This window comes from Schistocerca gregaria, chromosome 2, assembly GCF_023897955.1.
Source record: "Schistocerca gregaria isolate iqSchGreg1 chromosome 2, iqSchGreg1.2, whole genome shotgun sequence".
Taxonomy (NCBI): domain Eukaryota; kingdom Metazoa; phylum Arthropoda; class Insecta; order Orthoptera; family Acrididae; genus Schistocerca; species Schistocerca gregaria.
Window position 1 is genome coordinate 636,120,127 of NC_064921.1, and position 22,177 is coordinate 636,142,303.

The 22,177-nt window shown below is 36.5% G+C and overlaps 1 protein-coding gene across 1 annotated transcript in view; it reads right to left on the reverse strand.

Moving 5' to 3' along the window:
- Positions 1–1,194: 1,194 nt before the first annotated feature.
- LOC126334666 (zinc transporter ZIP10) overlaps positions 1,195–22,177 on the reverse strand; it is a 246,350-nt gene continuing 225,367 nt past the window's right edge. The window contains exons 5-10 of the mRNA XM_049997131.1: positions 16,460–16,629; positions 16,270–16,374; positions 16,076–16,148; positions 9,491–9,766; positions 7,491–7,678; positions 1,195–3,182 (exon numbers count right to left, since the gene is read on the reverse strand). Of these exons, the coding sequence (XP_049853088.1) occupies positions 3,042–3,182; positions 7,491–7,678; positions 9,491–9,766; positions 16,076–16,148; positions 16,270–16,374; positions 16,460–16,629 (953 nt within the window). The 3' untranslated portion in view covers positions 1,195–3,041. The remainder of the gene's footprint in view (positions 3,183–7,490; positions 7,679–9,490; positions 9,767–16,075; positions 16,149–16,269; positions 16,375–16,459; positions 16,630–22,177) is intronic.

The window sequence follows — 22,177 nt, forward strand, 5'->3', positions numbered from 1 at the left end:
AGAAAGTAGGAGTGCAGGGAGTGGTAGGGGTGAGGTGGTGTGTGTGTGTGTGTGTGTGTGTGTGTGTGTGGAATGGGGTCACTGTGGCAGGGTTTGTAGGTGGATAAATCTGACAGTGGGAGGAGTCCTTCCACCAGGTAGTACTTGTGGTTCGAAACAGTGGAGGAGCCTTCATTAGCAGGTAAGATGACAAGGTTCTGATCAATTTTTAGGTGGTGGATTGCAGCTCTTTCCACTGATGTAAGGTTAGTTTACATGTTGAGGCATTTGGGAATCCTGGTGAGACAAGGTTCAAAGTTAAGAAATTCTGGAAAGTTATGAAGGAGTGATTTGGGGGGGGGGGGGGGGGGGGGTAGTTTGGGGTGGGTCACAGTTGGATGGAGGAGTGTGCTGAATCAGACAGGTTTCAACATTGGTCATTGGTTGAAAAACATATAGAAGAGCTACCAGAGTACATTATTACTGTTCTTTTTTTTAGTGTTGCTACCAGGCCTGGTAGGATGTACAAGGGTCATGAACAGTGTAAGATGTTGAGAAACAATTTTGAAAGACATGGAGATGCCACATACTCATCTTAGACAGTATTAACGCCTGACAGAGCTTGAAAGGGGCCTCATTGTGTCTCTCTATTTGGCTGGCTGGTTGAATTGCGCAAAATCATTATTTGAGAAACATACATATGTGACTATGGCCTGATGTTGGATTGCATGGGAATGTGGGGACAGGCACATTTGTCGTCAAGTTCTTGGTCACCCGCATTTGACTACCACAGCCATTTTTCGGCAGGATAATTCTTGTGCACACAGGGCACAGTTCTCTGTGGACTAGTTGTTTAATGTTGAGGTACTCCTGTGGCCAGCAACCTGATAGAACACATGTGAGAGCAGCTCCATTCCACTGCAAGTATCCAGAATATCAAGGACAAGTAACTGCAGTTGTGGGGCAGCTTGATTCAGGAAAGAATATGATGACTTCATTACACCCTTCACAACCAAATTAGTGCATGCATGTAGCTCAGAATGTGTGCATTGCCACATCGATAAGTGGCCCATACAGTTGAGTTCTCTTTAAATTTGACTCGATAGTGTAATCACTGAAATATCATATACCTTCTCACTCAACTCATGAAGTTTAATTTTGTGTCGTCCTTACCTTTTCTTTTTTGTTAGGCAGTGTAAAATAATGATAGCTATGATGAAGTCAGATCTGTTTAATCTGCATATAGATACAAATAACTGCTCAAATATTCTAAGATATAGTATAGGAAAACAGTTCTTAATAAAAGGGTATACAATTTTTAGGAAATATATTTATTTCTACAATGTCTGAGAAACTTTAAAAATATAATCTTCACAACATGTAGCAAACAAATTGTCACATACAATACAGTTGAACACGGAGGAACATATGGCCATATTCTGGTATATAACATATGCAGGGGAATTATAGTCTGGAGCTAAGTAAGACACAACATACAATGTGGACAGCAGATTCACTCAGTTTCTGTGTTCTTAAAATGTGAACAAAAGATATGAAATCAGATGAAGAGTGGAAATGGAAAACATTTTAAGTGCCATTTTTTCACAAAATGGTTTTTCAGTGTTAGCATTCTTGGTTATCTGTTACATGTTCCTAGATTTGAGATAGATGCCAAACCATGCAGGGACTTGATGCCAGACTGTGCTGGAGTTCCTAAATTTAATAGACGTTGTTTCTTCCAAAGGCAAAGAACAGAAAACACCCATTGTTAATAATGCTATTTGTTTAGACAAAGAGTATCATTACGAGTTTCAAAGAGACAGGTTCACGTTCAGACAGCTGTTCACATTTATATTACATCTGATGTTGTTTACAGTAGTCATCGGAAGAAACAACCAGCAACTAATGTAATATAAACATGAACACTCGTCTGAAGATAGAACTTGTTAGCACTATTTGTGTAAATAAATAGCATCATTAACAGTGGTTGGATGATGATTTCTTCTTCTTTGCAGGGAGAAAGTTGTGCAAACTGTGGTTGGACAATTAGAATCATACAGTTTCCTGGTATGGCACTTAAAATGTTCTTAATAAAGTATTATTTTTTATTTTGTCTAATTTTTTGCTGTGATATGATGAACATATAATTTTGATTTATCATAATACCTTATCAGTTATGTGCAGAGATACATTGTTTTTTTCAATCTCCTGGAAAATGTCAGGTTTGACACTTACAACAGTTTCCTTTTCCACTCTTCAATTACAAAAGTGTGTACATCATTTTTCTCACACTAATTTGGTTAAGTTCTTTGAGAAGAGATATATGTTTCAAACTAACAGGAAATTTCATCTCTAAAGTTGTTTAGCACAGACTAAGAAATGAATTATGAAAAATTAAATAAAATGAGATAATCCAAGTAACAGAAATTCATATGTAAAACACACAATGTGGTCACATTGATAACACACAGCTGACTGAACTGACTGTATTTCTGTGAGCATTAAAACAAGTTAAAGACAAAAAATAACTGTACAATTCAGGTACCAAAATCATAATAAAAATAAAAATAAATCTGTAGAATTACTGTACACTGAAAACACTAGTACTTTTTTAATTTACTGCTTCATCAGAGAAGATACAAAATTTAATGCAATGAAGAATCTCAAAAATTTAAGTTTGATTGTAAGCATTAAAACAAGAAATTAATGAATCAACTGCACAGGGAAGTATAGAACACAGCCAATGTTCCGAAACACACATAACAGAGGAAATAACATCTTATATTACATTTTATCACAGTACTTCTTTAATATTTACAAACAATTTATATAACATAGTTCAATGTATCCTCAAAACCATGACTGAGGACATGTACAGAAACGTTTGGTTGGTATGCTGAGCTGTCATCAGCAATTATTTTAGAGTTGTGTAAGTGATGAAAAGTGCTCTGTCTCCAATCAGTTTTTTATACACACATGTGAGTAAGTTGGATGAAAATAAAACGAAGAAGACTGAAGATAGAGTATGTCATCTTCTTACACTGCTCTTTCAGTCAAGGAACTCAATTGAAAAGTGTTCCCAGCTTCTCCTCATACAGCGCTATAATAAGCATTATTGCCCCACCAACAGCAATACCCAAAATATGAATGATAAGATCCTTGATGGTAGGAGGGTCTTCACAGCTGGAATTCATTTCCGGTAACTGCAACAATAAACACACAGGTTTGTTACACATGAAAGGAGATAGATTTGAAGATAGCATAACCTTACTCTGCAAGAATTCAGAGATGGTATTTACTTATGATCTCAGTGTAATTGATTATGCACTGCATAAAATGGACACAACAATTTGGCAAAACACCCAAAAGCACACCATTAATAGCATTTACTTTCTTGGTGACATGATTTTTTTTTTTTTTTTTTTGGTCATAATAAGCATGAAAATAGCTGAAGTTGTGAGTATTAGCAAACTATCATGTCCATTGTTCCTTAAATCAAGGCAGTACCACAAAAGTTAACTCTTGTAATATTCATATTTTAGTTTGAGTAGCATGAAAAGGACATATGCCATAAAAATTATGTAAATTATGCTTCATATTTGATTATGGTCTAATACCGTGTGTACTCAAAACCAAACACTGATGATCATTACCACCTCTTTGTTCAGATGGAAAAATGTTCGTTTTTTTTTTTTTTTTTTCCCAGAATTCTCCTGATGCACTAAAGATTCCAGTTTGCCTTTCCTACTTTTGACACTATGTGCTTGTTACACCTTAACTTGTTATGCAGCATTACACCTTGGTAGTTAATTAATGTGACTGAATCAAACAGCAGATGATTAATGCTGCCTTCAAAGCATTACAGGAATGTTTGTCTTACTTATTTGGACCATCTCACATCTACCCACATATAATGCAAGCTGCCATTCATCATGGCAAATAGAACTTCAGTCAAGTGACCCAGAATCCCCTACAGTCATTCAAAATGACTTTCTCTGTACAGAACAAGATGATTATTGAACAGACTCATTGTTACTCATCCTATTTGACAAGCTGTTTATCTGTGTGGAGAACAAGAGTAGCACTCTCGCACTGGGACGATGCTGACATTACCTTTTTTTTTCTGAAGCACACGTCCTTTCCAGGAGAATGTACTGGTTTCTAGTAATGTAATCAAAAATGCATGGAGCCAGTCACTTCGAGAAGCTGTTCTGTATGCTTGAAGCTTTTATAGTATTGTATTGTGTGATACAGTGTTGAACCCTTTCCAGAAATATGGCTTATCCCCATTGACCTGCATTCATAGTGTGCAGGATGTTTTGAGATGTGTCCAAAAATAGAGTGTCTTCTGCATGAGCAGTGCTTCCTGTATCCGTGGTGATTTATCAACAAAAGCTTTTCTACTCCAGAAAACTCATTCTGTTTAAGATTAGACTATGCTTGAGGATCCTGCAACAAACTGACATTAAGGGTTTTAAATATGTAATTTTTCATACATTCTTCTGATGATGATATATATGGGATAAGCTGTGTTTTTTTTTTTCAGCTGCTTGGAACTGTTCACTTCATGGAAGTTTTGTAAGAAATGCAAACTTAGAAAGGGACCAATGCCAAACAGTACTACCATCAAAAGACTGAATGTCACGCGATTGCATTGTGAGCATGGGATGCAGTAAGGAATGTATATAAGTTGAATAGAAATTAATGGAGAATCATTCCAGTGGCACAGATCACAAATGGGGGAAATTCACTGACAGAAGTAACTATGACAATGGCCAGTTTGTAATGGCCAGCACCTGGAAATGAGCATATGAGAAATGGTGAAGCCGGTGCACTGTTCACTTGCTACCAAAGCACGAGAGGTGGGATGAGAGGCAGATCTGATGAAAGAGTACAATGGCAATGCAGGTTCAAGTGTTTTGGAGCCCACAGTTTAGCATATGTTGTTGAACGTGGGGTAAAGATGACCCCTATGTGTTTGCATGTTGATCCAATGTCATCATCAGATATGATTGCAATGGGTATTGGATCACGAAGAGTGGACTGTGAATCAATGGAAACATGTTGCCTTGTCAGGTGAATCACATTTCTTGCTGCACAAAGCCAATACTCAGGTCTGGATAGGCTATCATCCACCCAAACTGCCTCTCAAAAAATGCACCCACCACAGGTGCAGCAGCCCATGGAAGGGTATTCACCTGAGCTTCCATGGAACTACCTGTGGTAGTAATCGAAGGCAACACAATAGCTGTGAACTATATGAACATTACAGCAGATTGTGTGCACTACTAAATGCTCTATACCTTCATCAACGGTGACAGTATCTTCCAGTACAATAACTATGCATGTCACAAGGTCAGAATCTTGCTACAGTGGTTTGACAGACATGATAGTGAACTTACACTGATGACTTGGGCACCAAATTTGCCAGACTTGAGCTTGATGGACGCATGTGGGCCACTATCAGGGCCAGTTTCAGGCCTTCAAACTGTCGGCCTGTTTAATGGGAATTACATGACCTGTGCAGAGACATTTGGTCGTGCATACTTGAGGAAACCTACCAAGGACCTGTTGAATCCATGCCAGCAGAATTGCTTCTGTATTGTGTTTCAAAGGTGAACAAACTTGCTGTTAAGGATATGGTCATAATATTTTGGCTCATCAGTGTAACTCTGCTTATAGAAGCTTGCCTGTCTACATTTTAGTGCCCCTATTTTGAACTACAGTTACAACAATCTGTTTCATCAGCATGTTGTGAATACTATTGAACCAAGATGCATCTTTCCTATCCTTAATAAAATTAGTCGGTACACATTTGTCCAGAGCGCAATGTATGATAAGTTAAAACTTTCCCCAGAGATCCACAGTGTCCATCACATTTGAGCTAAGTGATGCACATTCATTTTTAAGTAGGATGTTAATGCAAGCTTATCTGCTCTGCTAAGTGAAATGAATCTCTCCTAGATTTCTAAATGGATTTATTGCATTTTGTAATTACTGGAGCTATAAAACTGAAGTTGCCAATCCCTGTATCCTTATTGCCACTGCTAAAAATGTAAGGTCTGTTTGTAGTCGCTGGTGTTCAGATGTTTAGGCCGTCTATTTCTTAAAGCCAATATTTGAAGAAAACCTACAAAATTACATTGCAGTACTAGTTATCATTTCCACTGCTAGTGAATGTGTAGACACTCCAGTCTGTACTCTATAAGTTAAAAGAAGACAATTCCTCCTCCTTCTCCTCCTCCTCCTCTACCGCTACCACCACCACCATAAACTAGAGATGAATGTAAAGTAACTTTAAAAGCTAAACTATGAAATGACACATGCACAGCTGTGACTTTGACATATTATTATTGTATTATCTTCTGACTGTCAGTTTCATCCTGATGTTTTGTTTCATGGAGTTCTGGAAAAGATGAAAAATAGGAAACTTGAAAAACTGACACTTCAGAATGAATATTCTACTTCGACAGTAAACTGAGAATATTGTATCAATGAAATCAGCTGAAAATCTTGTGTTTGGAAATGACTTTGGCTTTATTTAAAGCGGATTCATACATATGGTATAAAATATATATTCAAGATGCTATGCAAATTGGATGTTGATCCATTTACATTCAAGAGTTCTTTCTTTATTGGTGATTTTTTATGTTTCTTGTGAACAAAAGCTGAATACAAGAAGGCAGTGGTAGTGTCAATAGAATCTGACAGAGCACGTTAAATTGTAGAATTAGCAGATTATGCCAATCAGAAAAAAACCCATAGAACTGTAAGAAACAATTCAATATTTGTTTCATAACACATACTGTAGTCACTAATTGATACTGAACTGTATGCTGCCAGTAGATATCAAAAATTTGTGCTTGAATCGCATTTCTCTATTGTTATGGGGATTAAGCCAAAGAAAAGTGCCAGTAATTAATAGTACCTGTCAATATAGGTTCCATACTGTAATCTCTTTGGTATAACAATTTTTCAGTTTTGAGCCAGGTGAGGATAAAGTACAAAATATGGAGACAAACTGCATGCGATATTCCCACTTTGTAATTCTAATTTTGTTCCTGTAAGAGGCAGAACTCAAGCCCTGCAAAGTTGGTGGTACAATACCTCACTTCCTAAAAGAACTGTTTGCTGGACCGGAACTCAAATCTGGACCCTTTGACACATACAAATTAATTTATTAAAGGATATCTCACATTTCAAGACTGGAGTCAAAATGTGATGGAAGACTGTATGAAAAGAACTTAATTTATGGTATTTATGTCCATTTGCTCCACCAGTTGTGCAAGTTTTGCCAAAACAATTATCATTTTTATCATTACAGCCTGCCCCCTTGTTCCTAAGCATTTTCTCCCACATTGTTTCTTTCTTTCATCTAACTGCTCTTTTCAGCTTACTCTAATAGCTTAGCTATCACAGTGCTGTGAAGAATTTACATGGAGTATTACAAATATATTTAAAAACCCTTATGTGTTATTTCTATCTAAGCTACTTCTAAAAGTAATACTTACAAGATCTACTAAAGCTATATACAGGAATGAACCAGCAGTGGCAGAGTATATCCACATGGCAGCATCCTCATATTCACCCACCCAAAGTCCACATGCCATGCCCAAAAAGCTAAGCACTGAAGAAAGAATATTGTAAACCACTGCACGACGAATGCTCATGCCTGACTGCAGTAGCACTGCAAAATCACCTGTAATGAGAAAGACTTTTTGAAGTTAAGCACACTACACTGAAATGACAACACAGTAATCAGACAAATATGAACTTTCTATGACAGAAGTTGTACCACGAGAAAGAAATAAAAAGATGCTTAAAGTCATTTAAAATCTCTGTAGAATGTCTCTCTAATTGTTTTATTTTGTAATTTGTAAGCAAATTTTGAGGTTTGATGATTTACAGAAAAGAAAACCTGGAAATTAGTTTTTCAGTTTACAATAACAATACGAGTTGTTCTGTAGGAATATGTTTGCATATTTGCTTGTAGGAGCTTAAGTACACAGCCAGCTTTCATCATCGGCAGAAATATAGGCCTCACCATGCTCTATAGTAACATAAAAAAGATCAAAAAGAGCTCCGAGGTGTCATATAAAGTTGTAATAAAGGATGAATCTCTGTAGACAAGCGCAGGAGATGTATATTACCAGAACAGAGTCAAGTACTGCCATTTCTAGCCAAGCTTCAGCTTTGTGCTGCTACAGAACAGTCACAGAGAAAGCAGCTGTGACTACAGTTTCATTGATAATGAACTTAAAACACTATTTGCTTTTTAATTAGGGACTCATGCTGTGCATTGCTCATGCCAAGGGCTTGCCAAGATGTGTTGAAAGTATGTTTTTACACTTTGCGGAAAATGATAAATAAATTGCCATGGATCTCCTCCACTTAATATGGGAGATAGGACCATTGTCGACTCATGGACAAGTAATTTTTCTCATCTTCAGATGACTCTGCATCCAAGTAGTTACATAAGTGATTCACTGACTAAGTGCATGCGATGATCTTTGAACAGATGTCAACTCACCTTGCCTAGGCTTGAGGATTTAGTGTGTTCCTTAGTCAATTTCCACATAAGTTCAGGAGATGTTAGTTTATCATTAATGATGTCCTCATTCATATATGCATGTGCATGTGTGTGTGTGTGTGTGTGTGTGTGTGTGTGTGTGTGTGTGTGTGTGATTTCCACATAAGTTCAGGAGATGTTAGTTTATCATTAATGATGTCCTCATTCATATATGCATGTGCATGTGTGTGTGTGTGTGTGTGTGTGTGTGTGTGTGTGTGTGTGTGTGTGTGTGTGAGAGAGAGAGAGAGAGAGAGAGAGAGAGAGAGAGAGAGAGAGAGAGTACGGGTAACCTCATAAAGAAGACGTCTTTTTCATTTTATATGACTTTATTTATCTGTAAACCACATAATTTGTAATTATATGGGCCATGTTTTAATTATGTATCGTTCCCTTTCCATAATTCTAACAGCAAATCATCTTAACCTCAAAGCTAATCTGTATAATAATTACTCTAAATCCTCACAACAAAGAAATTAAATTAGTTTCAGCTCTCTGAGACTGCAGATGCATGTGCAAGTTGCACTTGTGTGAGTGTGTGTGTGTGTGTGTGTGTGCGTGTGTGTGTGTATGTGTGTCTACTGCTAACAAAGGCCTTAATGGCCGAAAGTTATGATTGTGTGAATCTTTTTATTATGCCTATCGCAACTCAGCATCTCCGCTATATGGAGATTAGCAACTTTCTTTCTCTCGTATTGTTACATTCCATCCTGGATTTTCCATTGATTAAGAAATTAACTGTGACAAATTTATTCTCTTTCATGTTATGGTTTTCTACTATTTATGTTTCTTATGCAACTAAAATTTCTTCATCATAGCACTACCACTGGCAGAAGTTGAGAAATATCACTACAAACCAATGATGATGCCTGTGATGGCTCAGTTACAGAGGCTCTTACAAATTGGACATCACTTTCCTGAAAGAAGAAGGTGAACACTTACCCAATTCGTGAGGCAATTCATGAAAGAAAACAGCTATTGCAGTCGCCAAGCCTGCAGCTGTGCTTCCGGCAAATGCTGTTCCAATGGCAAGACCATCAGTTAGATTGTGTAATCCATCACCCACAATCACTACCCATGCTACAGATGAAACATCATGGTCATGGCTGCCAGCTATGCTGGTGGACAGGCCATGGCTGTGAGTGTGTTTTCGGCTGAAGCTGTTTTTTCTCTCTGGGCCCTGCATGATGATGCCCACCTCCAGATTGCTTCCAGTCTCTGCAATGGTCAAAATGTTCTCAGTTACCACTTTTTTTATACTTGCCACTTTTTTTATACTTGCTATATTTCTATCACAGTTACAATTTTTGTGCTTGGTGTCCCTGTAATTTCACGGTGAAGCTTGGTAAGGGCACTCTCCTTTCTCATCTCAAAAGTGTAACTGCAACAAGCAAACATAAAAGACAGTTACATCTAATTGTTTTACATAATGAATCTTGGCTTCTCAGACCTTTCGACTTCAACTGAAATGTTTGATTCCGTATAAATTTTGGTGTGACTTAATTTTTTTACTTAAATTATATATTCAACATTTAAAGATAATTTTGCGTATATTTTTATCATCAAAACACTATTTTTCTGATAACTTAATTTTATTTCATATCAGTCCATTTAGAAAAATTGATCTTGAACCATGAAAATGAGTTACACAACTGTTAAATGAGTCAATAACCACTTTACAGTGAAACTAATATTATTATGCTTTAGTTTTCTTTAATTTTTCTATCACAATTCAACTGACAATTGTACGAAGACAGGAAGCTGATACGTTTGCATATAGTAAAAATTTCCAACCTTTGTTATTAGGTACATAAATCTTTACATAAATAATTATTTACAGGAAATTTTTTTTATTGATTCTTCCTGAAAAGTAATTTCAATTAAGATAGTCATAAGAAAATTCATTTGAACTAAATCCTGTTCTAGAAGGATTTGGAAGCTATGTACACAATACTTACAGAAAGTTTAGGCACTAAAGTGCCATAACAGTTTCAGTTGTTGTTGGATTGGTCAATGTAACTGTCAAGTTTTTTTATGTTGTATTGAAATGTTGCACAATGCACTTACTTAGTGAGTGGTGTTGTAGAAAGTGTCAAAAATTTATGAATAAATACTAATGATGTCAAAAAGCAACAATATTCCAGCAAATTTTACTGAAACAAAATATCTTGGGCCTACTAAATGACAAGCATAAAAAGGAACCTACATACTAGACGATGAGACAACCATAGCAAGATTAGTAATATTTATCTGCTAATATAATGTTTCCGCTCTTACGAAATTATGTAGACATTGACAACACTAGAATAGTTAGTTCAAAGTAGGATGGTTACTTTCTGTACATCTACAAACATTTTTTGATAGTAGGGGATATGTAGCATTATACTTATGAAGCAAAGTTTCAAATTACATTATTGACAGCAAATTTTGTAGTTGATCAAGCCATGATGAGCCAAGGGTGCACCTACCATTTGTTGTAATATCAACTGAAATGGAGAATGGATGGGTTCCTAGAGTACTGCCGGTCAGACTGCTTTCTTGTAAGCTCAGTTTATTAATACCGAGTACTGGAGGATAATAATGATGCAAATCTCACTCACATTCAACAGCCAATATGTCAAACATTGACAGGCTGGGAACAAAGCTACATCTACTTTACTGGGAAAGAACATTGGACATTGTCTTTTTGGAATACAACACAAAGGTGTACTGGGAAAGAACATTGGACATTGTCTTTTTGGAATACAACACAAAGGTGTTTGTCCCTGCAGTTTCCACGAGGAATTATCTAGAAACATTTAAAGGTGTTTGTTTCTGCAGTTTCCACGAGGAGTTATCTAAAACCACTTGCAGTGCACAATATCATTATTCAGCAGTTATGGTTTTCAAAACAACATGCTGAGATCTGTAATCAACAACACTATCCTTCAGTGCAAAGGCATACGTCACTCCATTCAAATAAACAACAACTGTGCAGAAAGGTGACTATTATTACTTTATTGTCTATGTTCATGGGCCCACTGGTCTGAGAGATCTGTTACTTCAGAGCAAGTTCATCTTCTATAAAATGTTGCTTCAAAGTATACCTCCAGATAGTAGATGCCATCAAATCATTGATGCATCAGCAGGGTCATACCCAAGGTGCACACAGAGATGTGCAAAAACTAAGCAGAGAGGGGAAGAGGGGGTTAAAAAAATAAAGATGATTTAAGAATTAACTGGGAGAGGTATGTATATCTCCTGTCCCACATGTTCTTCTGTTCTGCCTTTGAGAAGAAGTCTTTCCCTTGGCCTGAGATTGTAAACACACACTCTTGTCATTTCATCCAAGATGCATCATAAAGAAATGACTACTGATGTAGATATTTGACATTGGTCATATGTCAAAAGTGCACTTGGTTCATACTGCTGCCTACGCAGAAAGCTCATGTTCAAAAACAGAGTTTTTGCTATTATTTTGCTACAGCATTCTAGAATCTCAAAGGCTGGTGAGGTGACGCTGAAGCAGATATACCATCTGACCCAAGACTTCTGATTTTAGAAGATTTCTGCCATCCAAGAATTGAAGTGAAACTGTTTAACCTAGAGTGCTTTAAAGTATTTAATGGGAAATGGGGAAAAGATCACATAGGTAACACATCATTTCATCTCACTTTCTTTTATGTCAGGAACACTCTTAATAAGAGTTCAGTGTCTTATTTTGAAACATATCCAGGAGATTTTGGTAACAAATGTAGCAGAAATATTGAGACAGTTAACAAAATAGCGTCCTTAAAATTCCAGTAGAAGGAGCTGATGAAGAGCACTGATACAGCTCCATTTAGATATTTTGAAAGTTCACCTGGCTACCTTTTCCAAACATTTCAATTTTGTTTTCGTTACAGTCGTAATCACATCTCCCATGATAGTGTGTTTCTTGATATAGTTTGTTGGCAGACTGAAGAACAAACATTGCTTGTGGAAAAAGTGGCCTTTTGTGGACAAATGACGTATTTGCTGTACAAGATGACTAAAAATCAGTTTCTCATCCAGCAACGCATAGCAGCATGTAGTGATTTGCATAAATTTTTCTGATGTGTGTTTATTGCGTTAGCTTCATTAGTTACTAATTTCTGTATTGTGTGTAATATTAAAACATTTAGTGGAAAATAGACACTTCCATGCATGTCTGGACACTGCCTTGCCATTCGTTTAAAAGGGAGAAGGGCCCAGTATAATATTATGAAACATACTTTAATTGTTCCTTGTGATGTATTTGGGTGCAGAGTGAGAACTCTGCTGCTCTCTCATCATATTACTGATAGAGTATATATTTTATTGTTTTTCTATTTCTTTGTAAATCCAGTATGCATCTTTCTTTATTCATGACCAAGTTTCAACTTTAAAATGGTTCTACTACTACATTGTTATTTTTTATATTTCATTTTTGATCTGTTAATTGTACTTAATTTTAATCGTATTATAACAACTTCCTGTCCAGCTCTCAAAATTGTTGTGTTAAACTGTTCCATTTGTTGTTGAAGTTTATGTAAATTAGAAGTGAACAGTACAATGTCAGCTGCAAAATGCCTGTGATTCAGATATGTGCCATTAGAATATACTGTCTCATTTACACAGTTTATGTATCCTGTAGAGCTGCTACAAATAGTTCTGATGATATGAAATTTTCTTCTCTGACCCCCTTCATTTATGAATAGCCTGCTATTCTTATAAAGTATAATGATAATCTATTTTCATTACTATTAATTTTTAAATTTATCATTTAGGATAAGGAAATTGGTACTCTTGTATCGGCTGCAGATTTTTTTCAATATCTATTTCAGGATTATTTTCAGTACCTATTTCAGGAAATATGGCACTTATAACCACACATAAACAATATGTGCTAATGCATAACACACTTTAAACTAGTAGAATACAAAATATGAAGGTCAAAAATGGGTAACAATATTATTTGAAAAGAGGAGAATTTTTCTACCGCGAGGGAAAATGGAAACATTTCTAGATGTCTTTCTTACATTCACAGCACTAGATTTGCAGCTGGTGGTCAAAGTTGGAACTAATTTTTTTCTAGCATAAATCGATTCTGCATTAACTCAATAGAATATATGCACCCTTTAACTGCCATTCTCTCCCATTCCTTTCCCCATCCTATATTCCTTAAGAATTTTATAACAATAATGGAAATTCCTGGTTGGAGCAATATGTAAAATAAGGGAAAGACAACCACTCGCCTACAGTGGATTCATGTGTGGAGCACAGTAACACACAACAGAAAACAGCATTCACACTTGCTTTCAAGCATTAGCTCTTTTTCCTGATATAGTACTCACATTCACACACACAGCCACTCAAATGCATACTCCCATGGCCAAGTGGCATCAAAAGTACACATATTCACTCACACAACCATGGGAGTGTGCATTTGGGTGTCCGTGTGGTTGTGTGTATGAATGTGTTGCTGGGGAAAGAGCTAGTTCGTATTTAAAACAAATGTGTGTGGTGTTGTCTATTATGTGTTACTGTGCTCCATGCATTGATCCACTGTAGGTGAGGAGTTGACCTTTGGTTGCCTTTCCCTTACTTTAAGAATTTTATTTCTTTATTTTATATTTAATGATAACATTTCAGACTCTAATGGATATTATGTCCTCATCAATCTGCCACCTGTTTTACTGATTCATCAATATTTGTTTATTTTTTCATCTCACCTTGCAAATTGTGCATATAAACTAGTTAATTTTTTCTTGTTTTTATTATCAGAATATTAATTTTGTGACTTTATTATTCACTGTAGCTCAATCTTACTCCAATTTCCTAATGTATTGCTCCATTTGTCAGGGATGTGTGTATATATTCCTTCTCTTACCCTTCCTCTTCCCCATTCACCTTACCAAGTAGTTGCAGCCAAAAGTTCCAATAACAGGAATACCTAACATAAAAAAATTTGCAAGGAAGGAAACAAATTGAAAAATTACTTTAGAAATCCAATGTTTGGAATCTGACCACAACACCTGGAAATATTTATTGTTTTATTTAACTGACAGATATGGTAAGAGATAAGCAGAATAATAGAACAGCATAATAGAACAATTGGACTTATTTTCCCAAAAATGTAAAGCAGTGTCGTTGGTTGATGGACCTGTTTACATTTGTTACAGGTAATTGAAAGAAACTCTCAGTTAGCAATGGCTAACAAAAAACAAGGTGTTGAATTTGCATTTGGCTTCATGTCTTCTACTTCACTACAGCATTAAGCTGATATTGGAGAAGGTGACATAAAGAAAATATATTCCAAAATTTCTTTACCTCGTCCTATTTGTTAACACACACAGAAACATTAAGAAATATGTGAAAAATATTGTACAAAATATGAACTGATCTAATTTATATTTTCATAATTAACGGAATATTCATCAGTGAATAAATTAACAGGTTACTGATAGCTTTCACTTGTAAGAGTGTCTGTTCAGAAAATCCCGGAACTTTGTCCACAAAATTTTTCTATGGTTACCTTTTACTTTTTGTACATGGTCTCCTCCACAATTGACACCCCACTCCCAACACCATTTCCTCTACCAGAAGCACTCTTGGTATGCCTCTTGCTGGATTGCGCGAAGCACCATCTTAAATTTTCTTTTATCTTGTCTATTGCTGGCCCATTGTGAAGATGGGACCTTGGTCTCAACATCATCACCAATTACAATTCTCTTAAGTAACATCTTGTTCTTATTTGCGTGATCCAAAAGCCCTTCACAGATTGTGAGGTGGTCTTGACTCATGAGCCACGGGATGAACTTGGCGGCAGCATGATGCATTACAAGATGCTGTGTCAGGATATTACATGTTCAAATTGGAGTGTTACATTCTTCTCCAATCTCTCAGATGGTCAGTCTTTAATTGGCACACACAATTTCATTGATGTTCTTGACATGAGTCATTACTAGACATTGAAGGGCGTACTGAATGAGGGTCATCTTTAATTTCTATCTGGCCAATTTTAAAACATGCGAACCATTTGTAACACCAAGTTCAGCTTAAGCATTCATCACCATAGGCTTTCTACATCATTTAGAGTGTGTCTACAGAGGTTTTCTTGAGTTTCATGCAAAATTTAATGCAGACACATTGCTTCTCTAACTCTACCATCTCTAAATTTGCAAGCTGTGTGACACAATATTCTACTCAATATAGCAGTGAACAACAACTAACAGACATATAACAATGAAACTTCCTGCAGCTACATAGTAAACACAAGCATGTGCAGAGATGCTAACTGTATTTTACTCCAACTCACTATTGATGCAAAATTATGAATGTTCTAGAATTTTTTGAACGGACCTCATAACCACCATCCTGTATGCCTTTAAGTTCTACAATCATAGCTGATGACCATTTAAATGCTGTACAATTTTCAAAACAAGGAAACAGTTCCACAATAGTGAATGCATATTTATGAAATGATGGAAAGGGAAAGACTGCTATCAATAAGTGAACAAAATAAAAATACATGAAATTTTAACTTACCACCAGAATTAATTATTTTCTGCTGCACGTCCAAATCTTTGGTGGCAATTTCTTTCTTGTAGCTGTTCGCTCGCTAAAATTTTAAGTGTAATGTTAAATCTTTATAATCTGGCATTAAATCACTGAATAATCATCAAAACATATGTCAGGCAAAATATATTTTTTAATATCCGTCATTCAAAAGACCTACTTACATGTATCCGCAGAACAGTTTCCATGCAGTAGAAAAACAACATGGCTCCAAATACAACTAGACTGTGAAATGCATGAGCCACATGGTCATCACCAACACTTAATGCCTGCAGCAATCGAAGACACTATTAAATATTGTTCTAATTACCTACTAATGAAGAAAATTGTATGTTTGCATTATGCGGTACATACATGTGGAAGCATGTGCAACAATGCATCACCACAAAGAGTTCCCACTGCTGTTGCAATCAGGAAGCTCAGCACCTGATGATAATATGCCTTGCTTGCTAAAGGCACCACAATGAGTCCTATTATGCCACTCACACTTATAATGGCAATGCTTAAAGTGGCATACAACCATGCTGCAACAAAAATATATGCATATAAGCATTTATCTCCTGAAGTTAACAAACTGCACAAATTGGGTACAGCAGAGCTTCCCCAAACACTGCAAATATCAACTTTAAATCAAAATATGCAATAACACATAATACACAAAAATAGAAACTAAACAAAAAGTTGAATGGCTAAGAATAAATATAGAAGAAAACACTACTTCCTGCCTCACTTTCACCTTTGATTCAAAATGACATTATATTTCAGCAAGTGTGCTAACATCTTAGTATCATAATACTCACTGAAAACTTATGATCTGAAACACTTGAGAATTAAGGTATCTAGTACATTTCCCAGTATATAAATTTTATAAAGCATTCATTTACACTTGCATTAAAGGAATATCTTATAATATGGCTTTTTTGCCTCATAATCTTTCTTACATTTTGAGTGGATAATAATCAGAAGTGGTCTACATTCTTACAGACTTACTACCTTTTGCTGGTAATGTCAATAGTTTGTATAACAGTTTATGCAAGGCTGGTTCAGAAACATACTTCCATACAAGTGACATGTGATTTGGTGCCCTCCCTTTCACCCTTAGACATAAGTTGCCTTTCCTTGGTCTCTTAGCGTGACCCTTGAAAATAAAACTAAATCTAGTGTTTGCTGAAATGGGTTGTTTTTTCTGTTAAAATAAATGCTACATAGACATTTCTCTGTAACAGGAATATATTTCTAACATTCCAGCACTACATGTTAAAGGAAACAATCTGTGTCTGTTTAAGGTGATACATAAGCTGTTTGAGAGTTTTTCGTTGAACAGAAAGGACAAGACACATTCTATTCTTCTAGCTTCAATAAAAATGTGTTTTCTATGAAATCAAGTTGAAAGAATGAAAATATATAATTTTTTATCATTTTTAATTTAGTAATGGAACTCATTAATTCAGTAATTTATGAATTACTTAACTTTCAATTGGAAAAAGTGGAACAGAAATACAAAAACATCACCTAATTTTATGCTTTTGTGTTAAACATGACATACTGTTTAACTGCATCAGTTGTGTGTTATATGTGAAGAAAACTCACTAGGAAGTAGTTAAATTTTAGAAAATTTGCCACAAAAGTAGTTGAAAATTTATGAACATGGTCAAAATTTTTAAAGTATGTAACTAAAAAGGAAAACTTGTGTGCGATATAAAAGAAAAATATTGTGTTAAAAAAAGTCATGTATAATTCTGACAGTTCTTCAATATATGGACTAGCAATTTTTCCCTTGGATAAAAACATTATATGGAAATTTTTCTAGACTTCAGTTAGTAAAATCTATCAAAAAAACATCTAATTCTATTGACATCAAGGTATTACTTTCAATGCTAAAGTTTACAGTCCATATGACTATATTTTGAGCAAATTTTGCTCTAAGGTCTTGACTTCAAAAAATCTTCTTCCATATTTAGCTACAGATATAAGCAAATTCCAGAGGATTTGGAAGATAACAAAAGTATTTGGAAATGTGTCAAACAAATAGCTTTTTGGAATGTGAGATAATTACCTTTTCGAAGAGCTATCAGTAAAAAGAATGTGTGCTTCGATAAAAGTTCATTGTTTGGTGAAATAAGAGCCCAATGAGGTAGACACTTAGTTGATAAATTTACATTTCAAATACATTTGTACTAACTAGGACAGTATTTGATCCTGAAGTCAGTGGTAGGTCATGAACATACATTTGCAGAGTCTTGTTTACTGGTACCAGTTTTTCCTATTAATTATACTACATCTTTATACAAATTTTGCACTAGAAGAGCTTGATAACTTTATGCTCTGAAAGGCTGTTGTTGATACCTACACTGGTGTCCAAAATTAAAGCAACAAACCACTATTTGTGCATCCTGTGCCTAATTCATGATATAATTGTACAAACTGTCAATGGATGTCTGTACAATCATGTTCTCACAGAAGATGGCATTCTGGTAAATGGACAACTTTCCAATGATAGCATTAGGGCACCTATCAAATGGGTTAATGTTTGCCAGGTAGTCCCATATCCATCATCACTGTGTACACAGTCACAGTTGGTGCTGTATGGCACAGAGAAGATACCAACCAGGCTCTCTGAAATGGAGAGCCATGGGAAGAATGGAAGCAGGACAGCTGCAAACTGATGTGATGTGATGCTTAACGAGAATAATTTTGTTGTTTTTAGATGTGGCAATAGTTTATAAAGCTCAAAAATGTATGCCGAAGACCAGGGCTAGGCCGACCACGTGTAACATCAGACACAGAGAACCATTATTTGGCTGTAAGCACACGATGATACTGCCTTAGCACTGCATGACAACTGGCATCTGACCTCACTGCATCCACTGGATGTGTTGTAGCAAGCCAAAGGTGTACAGAAAGCTTGAGCAGAGTGACCTTTATTGTTGGAGACCTGCTGCGTATATACCTCTGATGTGTCTTCACAGAAGGGAACATCTAGAGAGGAGCCACCAATGTGCCACCTGGATACTCAAACAGTGGGCCACTGTCCTTTTCACAGATGAGTCCTAAATTTGGTATGAACAGTGATTCTCAATGGATTTGCATCTGGAGGGAATGTGGAATACAATTTCAGGACCCAGCCATTGTGGAAAGAGACTTATATCATGTATGATCCCTAATGGTGTGGGCAGGGATTATGTTGACTACTCAAACACCTCTTCATGAAATTTTATGATTAAATCAAGGAGGTTTAACTGCTTTCAGGCATCATGATGAGATCTTGAGACTTAGTGTGCAGTTGTTGCAAGCTGCTGTGGGCCCTGCTAGATGTATTGCTAGATGATAATGTTCGACCTCATAAAGCACATGTAGTTGATGTTTTCCTGGAAATTGAAATTACTGCACACATGGCGTGGCCTGATCACTCTTGCGATTTGAATCCCATAGAGCACGTTTGGGATGCTCTAGGAACATGGGTTGCATCACAACAGCATCCACCAACCACTCTCCAAAACTTGCTAGCAGTGCTGCAGGAAGACAGGGTGTTAATGCCTCAATATGAGATTGATGACATCATTCAGAGCATGCCCTGCCATTTATCAGGCCTGTATTGCTGCCAGAGGTGGTCACACTCATACTGAGCACATTAATCATTTGTCGGAATATGTGTGTAAATTTGTTGAGTTGGAAAAGATAAAGAACACTTTTGTCTACCATTATGCACGTTGAAGTGGTTTATGTTTTGTATTCTTTATGTTGTTTCTTCTACACCATCACCTGATTATACTGTTTTGTGGCAAAATAAATGCAAACTTGCAAAATTTCGGCTTTTTGCTTTAATTTTGGACACCATTGTATGTACACGCATGGGCCAAAAATTTGAGAATAAGGATAAACAGCTTTTAACAATGCAGGGAGATATTACAAAAAGAGGAATAAGACCCCTGTGATGAATTATCCCTAAGATTTTGCACTCAAATCTGAATCAGACTAATAAAACATTAACAGGAAGAGAAAAGAGAGAGAGAGAGAGAGAGAGAGAGAGAGAGAGAGAGAGAGAGAGAGAGAGAGAGAGAGAGAGAGAGAGAATGAATCTGACATTAATTCAGCAATACATCTACTCATATACACTAAGGAGCCAAAGAAACTAGTACAGCTGCCTAATACTGTGTAGAGCCCCCACAAGCACGCAGAAGTACCACAGCACAACATGGCATGGACTCAGCGAATGTCTGAAGTAGTGCTGGAGGGAACTGACATGATGAATCCTGCAGGGCTCTCCATAAATCCATAAGAGTATGAAGGGATGGAGATCTCTTCTGAACAGCATGTTGCAAGGCATCCCAGATATGCGCAATAATGTTCTTGTCTGGGGAGTCTGGTGGCCAGTGGAAGTGTTTAAACTCAGCAGAGGGTTCCTGGAGCCACTCTGTAGCAATTCTGGATGTGTGAGGTATCGCATTGCCCTGCTGGAATTGGCCTAGTCTGTCTGAATGCACAATGGACATGAATGGATGCTGGTGATCAGACAGTATGTTTACGTACTTGTCACCTGTCAGAGTCTTACCTAGACATATCAGGGGTTCCATATCACTCTAACTACACATGCCCCACATCATTATAGAGCCTCCACCACTGTGTGCAGTCCCCTGCTGACATGCAGAGTCCATGGATTCACGTGGTTGTTTTCATACCTGTAGATGTCCATTCACTCGATACAATTTGAAATGGGACTCGTCCGACCACGCAACATGTTTCCGCTCATTAACAGTCCGACGTCAGTGTTGATGGGCACAGAAAAGGTGTAAAGCTTCGAGTCATGCAGTCATCAAACTTACAGGACTGGGCCTTTGGCTTCAAAAGCCCATATTGATGATCTTTCATTGAATGATTCACACACTGACACTTGTTGATGGCCCAGCATTGAAATCTGCAGCAATTTGTGGAAGGGTTGCACTTCTGTCATGCTGAGCAATTCTCTTCAGTTGTCGTTGGTCCCGTCCTGGCAGGATCTTTTTCCAGCCACAATGATGTGGAGAGCTGATGTTTTACTGGATTCTTGATATTCGTGGTACACTTGTGAAATGGTTGTGTGGGAAAATCCCCACTTCATCACTACCTCAGAGATGCTGTATCCCATCATTCATGCGCTGAGTGTAACACCACATTCAAACTCACTTAAATCTTATAGCAGCAGTAACAACTGTGCCAGACACTTGCTGTCTTATGTAGGCACTGTCGACTGCAGTCCTGTATTCTGCCTGTTTACGTGTCTCTGTATTCAAATACACATACCTATACCAGTTTCTTTGGCACTTCAGTGTAAATTGACCGATAAACTCTGTAAAGTGCAACTCTTAAGAATTTTTATTGAATTCATTAAAAGGGATTTTAGTAATGTTACCTTTATTAATAATTTGTTACCCAATCAAAATAAAATACTATTTATTCCATTGAAATATATAGATAAAATCCTTGTGTTAATGCTATTTGCTACTAAAGTGAATTTTATTTTGCTCAACGGAGTCATGCTAATGAAATTTAATATTTAAAAGCCACATAACACAGTCTTACTAGCTGCACAGTACACAGTAATTTTGCTTAATGTGTTATTTCTGTACATGATTAATAATGTAGTTAGTATGAATGCTTTTCTATTGAAATGTAAAATCGTTATTTTATAAATGCAGTGCTGGAGGATACTAAATTATTGACCATACCTACGTAACCTTCCTATTACATGAATGGAAATTATTTATTTTCCTACTTCCCAATTTCAAAACTGTACATAAAAGTAAATTACTCCTACTACGTGTGCTTATAAAATTTTCATTTCAACATTGTTTTGGGTGTGTGTGACACACTCATGGTCATTACTCCTAATTATGAAGGGTAATTATGTAGTAAACAGTTGCATTACACACTAGACATATACCTTGTCCAATCACATTAATGGGACCACCTGTCAAAGGCTTGAATGACCAACTTTTGCAGCATGGACTGGTGCAAGTTATGAGCAAGACAGTCAGTGAGGTTCTGGAATGTACTGACATGTGCGTGGAACCATGCAAACTCCAGTGCCATGGC